This window comes from Lucilia sericata, unplaced genomic scaffold, assembly GCF_015586225.1.
Source record: "Lucilia sericata isolate MDLA Ls3-8-SP2 unplaced genomic scaffold, ASM1558622v1 Contig000767F_arrow, whole genome shotgun sequence".
NCBI lineage: Eukaryota > Metazoa > Arthropoda > Insecta > Diptera > Calliphoridae > Lucilia > Lucilia sericata.
Window position 1 is genome coordinate 18,650 of NW_023994764.1, and position 6,659 is coordinate 25,308.

Sequence of the window (6,659 nt, forward strand, 5' to 3'; positions counted from 1 at the left end):
CCATTCCCATGTTAGAACGGATAATCCTGTGTTGAAGAAGGTCTTTTATGAATTTAATCACTGATGTCTCAATACCGAGCTCTTCTAGAGCTGATATGATGATGTCGGGTTTGACGTTGTTAAAGGCTCCTTCTATGTCCAGAAAGGCCACTAACGTGTATTCACCAAATTCCAAGGATTTTTCTATATGTCCCACTAGTGAGTGTAGGGCCGTCTCAACTGATTTGCCTTTGGTGTAGGCATGTTGTGAGGGAGATAGGAGCATAGGATCTATTGACGATCTTATGTGGACGTCAATGATCCTCTCTAGGGTCTTAAGCAGAAACGATGATAGACTTATGGGCCTATAATCTTTTGCCTTAATGTGCGTTGTTTTTCCTCCTTTGGGGATAAACGTCACACTGCATTTGGTCCATTGTTCTGGTACGTATGACCATGTAAGACAGGCTTGAAATATTTCAAGTAGCCATGGTATAACTAATTCTGCATTATATTGCAGGTCAGCTGGAATTATGCCGTCCGGGCCCGGTGACTTATATGGGTTAAAGCTGTTTATTGCCCATTTTATCATTCCCTCGTCTATAGTTATTCCGATCGGGGTTTGACAATACGTTTGTGGTCTTTCCATTGTAATATCTAATGGTAAGTTACCTGGGAAATGAGTGTCCATTAATTCCTGTAGGGATTCTTGTCCACTCGTTGTCCACTCACCGTCTTGCTTTTGGATGTAGCCTTGAACGGTTTGTGATTTAGACAGGATTTTGCATAAACGACTTGTCTCTGAAGAGCTTTCGATGCTACCACAGAAGCTTCTCCATGAGCAGCGTTTAGCATTCCTAACCTGATTCTTAAATTTATTCAATGAGGCTTTATATGTGGACCATTCACCTGATCTTTTGGCCTCATTGAAAAGTTTGCGACATCTATTCCTAGTCTTCGCTATTTCCGAGGACCACCAAGGAGGTTTACTTTTACCCTTTGGTATCGAAGGTTTGCATGTTCTTCTTGTTGCTTGATTAAGAGAGCGTGTAAGGTTGTCTACAGCTCTATCAATATCTGCTGTATTGTTTATTTCCGGCGTATTTTGAAGAAGACTTGTCAGGATTCGATTTTGTTCTTCCCATCTTGTCTTTCTTCTGTTTAGAAAGGGGGTTTTCCTTTCCTGTATATTTTCTATTGAGAATACGAGATATCTATGATCTGAAAAGGAACAATCTTCCGATACTTTCCAGTTTCGGATTATGTGCGAATGACTTGTATTTACAAGCGTTATGTCCAGTACCTCTTGTCTATTTGCAACTACAAATGTAGGTTCTGAACCTCTATTTACTACTTCAAGATTATGATTTAAAATGAAGTCTAATACGAACTCACCTCGTGTGTTGATGTTGGTGCTACCCCATAGTGTATGGTGTGCGTTTGCATCTGCGCCTATAATAACAGGGATGCGTTTTCCGTTTGCTGCACTTACTGCCCTGACGACCGTGTTACTTGGCGGGGGGTCTGTCTGGTCGTGCGCCATATAGCATGAGAGGATCCACATTGTGGATTCCTCTGTCTCCCATGCTGCGGTTACTGTATCTTCATCACTGTAATCAGATAGAATGAAGATATTTAGGGTGCTTTTAGCAAGTATGCAAGATCTAATGTTACCTGTGCCTTTTGCGTATAGTATTCTATAGCCTTTTACGTTGATTCCAAGTATGTTGCCGTTATGGGTCCACGGCTCTTGGATCAACGCTATATCCTCCCCTTGATATCCAAGGTGGAGGTGTAATGCAGCTGAAGCTGCTTTAGAGTGGTGAAGGTTCACTTGGATCACCTTCATCTTGGTCAGGGTCGTAGACGATTGTGACGTCGGCGTCTTCTGGGTCTGTTTTCAGAAGCTCGTCTTCGTCAATCACTTCGCCCTGGCTATCAAATAGATTCCCAATCAAGTCTGTACTTGATTGGGCGTCCATTTGGTCGTCAGAGTTAGTGGTATCGTCTACCTTTCCTCCGTCCGTGCTTACCGGTTTGGGGTCTAGTTTGTCGTCACCCCGGTAGACGCGCAGCTTGATACTATCAAATCCGTAGTATACTTTGCCTTGCTTCTCTCGGAGTAACGGCAACGATTCCTTATTAAGGACCACGACCGCCTTTCTGTTAGCACCTTCAGGTTCGGAGACCTTGACTACCTTCCAATTGTGGGTAGGTAGGTCAGGGTTTCCACTCTGAAGGTACGCCAGAATCGCCTCTGGTTCGTGTGGTTCCGCCGGAATAACCGTGATTGATCTCGGTCTGCGAGGTATCTCACTAACCGGGATCACGTCAAGTTTCGCGCCGGGCCACACTTCCCCTATAGACGTAACCGCCAACTTAAGCAAGTTTGCTGAGCGCTCGTTCGTGCACGCCAGCAGTTTGATGTGACCTTGGTACCAGCCAGCATCATCATTCTGCGGAGATGGACCGGGATTCTCTTTGAGAATTTTCCAATACACCTCCAGCATTTTTTGACGGATTATCAACCATTTATCCTGGGAGATAGCTCCGTCGTTGACACTCTTGTCAACAATGGCCCTAACCAGCGGGTTTTTGGCAACTTCGCTGTAGGGTCTATTGACTATACGAGTCTCGAACTGCTTCTGACGTTTAGTCTTCGGCTGTGGGACTGCCTGGAGAGCATGTTCTTCCTCCGATCGCTGCCGTTTAGGCCCTGCAGATGTAGCTTGGTCCGCTGCATCTGAGGTTGTAGGAGGGTCAGAACACTCCGGCTGAGCCAGTAGGGCTTTAGCCCAATCTAGGGACGATTTTTCGTCCGGGGTAAGCGTATCGACCGACTTAACTCCAAGTCGCTCGACTAAACGCATGGCGGCACGCCTTTGAACAAAAGCCTTCCTAGATGGATCTTTGCGACTAGGGGGGTTTTCGTTAGCCGTGAGGGCGGTTGAGGGGGCATTAGTTGGACCCGACATCGAGTTCGACGATCCAACCTGTCCAGAAGTCGCGGGGGTCACTGCTTGGTCCGCAGTGCCCGAGGCAGGGGTATTTGCTGGCGTACCAGCTAAGGCTTGTGCAGCTGATGAGGTGCTTGCCACTACGGACAAGATTTCCTCGCTGCGTTCAGCCGTGCTATCACCAGAAGGTTGGATAGCAGGCTGTTTGCAGTCCACCAGTTTAGGTTTCCCCAACTGGCTTTCCACGGGTAGACTATAGACTAGACTATAGACTAGACTATAGACTAGACTATAGACTAGACTATAGACTAGACTATAGACTAGACTATAGACTAGACTATAGACTAGACTATAGACTAGACTATAGACTAGACTATAGACTAGACTATAGACTAGACTATAGACTAGACTATAGACTAGATTATAGACTAGTCTATAGACTAGACTATAGACTAGACTATAGACTAGACTATAGACTAGACTGTAGACTAGATTATAGACTAGACTATAGACTAGACTATAGACTAGACTATAGACTAGACTATAGACTAGACTATAGACTAGACTATAGACTAGACTATAGACTAGACTAACGATAGACTAGACTATAGACTAGACTATAGACTAGACTATAGACTAGACTATAGACTAGACTATAGACTAGACTATAGACTAGACTATAGACTAGACTATAGACTAGACTATAGACTAGACTATAGACTAGACTATAGACTAGACTATAGACTAGACTATAGACTAGACTATAGACTAGACTATAGACTAGACTATAGACTAGACTATAGACTAGACTATAGACTAGACTATACTAGACATAGACTAGACTATACTACTATAGACTAGACTATAGACTAGACTATAGACTAGACTATAGACTAGACTATAGACTAGACTATAGACTAGACTATAGACTAGACTATAGACTAGACGATAGACTAGACTATAGACTAGACTATAGACTAGACTATAGACTAGACTATAGACTAGACTATAGACTAGACTATAGACTAGACTATAGACTAGACTATAGACAGACTATAGACTAGACTATAGACTAGACTATGACTAGACTATAGACTAGACTATAGACCTAGACTATAGACTAGACTATAGACTAGACTATAGACTAGACTATAGACTAGACTATAGACTAGACTATAGACTAGACTATAGACTAGACTGTAGAATAGACTATAGACTAGATTATAGACTAGACTATAGACTAGACTATAGACTAGACTATAGACTAGACTGTAGACTAGATATAGACTAGACTATAGACTAGACTATAGACTAGACTATAGACTAGACTATAGACTAGACTATAGTCTAGACTGTAGACTAGACTATAGACTAGATTATAGACTAGACTATAGACTAGACTATAGACTAGACTATAGACTAGACTATAGACTAGACTATAGACTAGACTATAGACTAGATTATAGACTAGACTATAGACTAGACTATAGACTAGACTATAGACTAGACTATAGACTAGACTATAGACTAGACTATAGACTAGACTATAGACTAGACTATAGACTAGACTATAGACTAGACTATAGACTAGACTATAGACTAGACTATAGACTAGACTATAGACTAGACTATAGACTAGACTATAGACTAGACTATAGACTAGACTATAGACTAGACTATAGACTAGACTATAGACTAGACTATAGACTAGACTATAGACTAGACTATAGACTAGACTATAGACTAGACTATAGACTAGACTATAGACTAGACTATAGACTAGACTAGACTAGAGCTAGACTATAGACTAGACTATAGACTAGACTATAGACTAGACTATAGACTAGACTATAGACTAGACTATAGACTAGACTATAGACTAGACTATAGACTAGACTATAGACTAGACTATAGACTAGACTATAGACTAGACTATAGACTAGACTATAGACTAGACTATAGACTAGACTATAGACTAGACTATAGACTAGACTATAGACAGACTATAGACTAGACTAGACTAGACTAATAGACTAGACTATAGACTAGACTATAGACTAGACTATAGACTAGACTACTAGACATAGATTAGACTATAGACTAGACTATAGACTAGACTATAGACTAGACTGTAGACTAGACTATAGACTAGACTGCTAGACTAGATTCTAGACTAGACTATAGACTAGACTATAGACTAGAACTATAGACTAGACTGTAACTAGATTCATAGACTAGACTATAGAGCTAGACTATAGACTAGACTATAGACTAGACTATAGACTAGACTATAGACTAGACTATAGACTAGACTATAGACTAGACTATAGACTAGACTAGTATAGACTAGACTATAGACTAGACTATAGACTAGACTATAGACTAGACTAATAGACTAGACTATAGACTAGACTATAGACTAGACTATAGACTAGACTATAGACTAGACTATAGATAGACTATAGACTTAGACCTATAGACTAGACTATAGACTAGACTATAGACTAACTATAGACTAGACTATAGACTAGACTATAGACTAGACTATAGACTAGACTATAGACTAGACTATAGACTAGACTATAGACTAGACTATAGACTAGACTATAGACTAGACTAATACTATGACTAGACTATAGACTAGACCTATAGACTAGACTATAGACTAGACTATAGACTAGACTATAGACTAGACTATAGACTAGACTATAGACTAGACTATAGACTAGACTATAGACTAGACTATAGACTAGACTATAGACTAGACTATAGACTAGACTATAGACTAGACTATAGACTAGACTATAGACTAGACTATAGACTAGACTATAGACTAGACTATAGACTAGACTATAGACTAGACTATAGACTAGACTATAGACTAGACTATAGACTAGACTATAGACTAGACTATAGACTAGATTATAGACTAGATTATAGACTAGACTATAGACTAGACTATAGACTAGACTGTAGACTAGATTATAGACTAGACTATAGACTAGACTATAGACTAGACTATAGACTAGACTATAGACTAGACTATAGTCTAGACTATAGACTAGACTATAGACTAGACTATAGTCTAGACTATAGACTAGACTATAGACTAGACTATAGACTAGACTATAGACTAGACTATAGACTAGACTATAGACTAGACTATAGACTAGACTATAGACTAGACTATAGACTAGACTATAGACTAGACTATAGACTAGACTATAGACTAGACTATAGACTAGACTATAGACTAGACTATAGACTAGACTATAGACTAGACTATAGACTAGACTATAGACTAGACTATAGACTAGACTATAGACTAGACTATAGACTAGACTATAGACTAGACTATAGACTAGACTATAGACTAGACTAGACTAACGATAGACTAGACTATAGACTAGACTATAGACTAGACTATAGACTAGACTATAGACTAGACTATAGCTAGACCTATAGACTAGACTATAGACTAGACTATAGACTAGACTATAGACTAGACTATAGACTAGACTATAGACTAGACTATAGACTAGACTATAGACTAGACTATAGACTAGACTATAGACTAGACTATAGACTAGACTATAGACTAGACTATAGACTAGACTATAGACTAGACTATAGACTAGACTATAGACTAGACTATAGACTAGACTATAGACTAGACTATAGACTAGACTATAGACTAGACTATAGACTAGACTATAGACTAGA

The 6,659-nt window shown here is 39.7% G+C and overlaps 1 protein-coding gene across 1 annotated transcript; it reads right to left on the minus strand.

Moving 5' to 3' along the window:
* Positions 1-1,529: 1,529 nt before the first annotated feature.
* LOC119607954 lies at positions 1,530-3,174 on the minus strand. Its single transcript, XM_037962121.1, has 2 exons — positions 1,654-3,174; positions 1,530-1,589 (listed from the first exon to the last, which is right to left on the minus strand). The coding sequence occupies exon 1, from the start codon at positions 2,952-2,954 to the stop codon at positions 1,794-1,796; it is 1,161 nt and encodes a 386-aa protein (XP_037818049.1). The 5' UTR covers positions 2,955-3,174; the 3' UTR covers positions 1,530-1,589; positions 1,654-1,793.
* Positions 3,175-6,659: the final 3,485 nt, after the last annotated feature.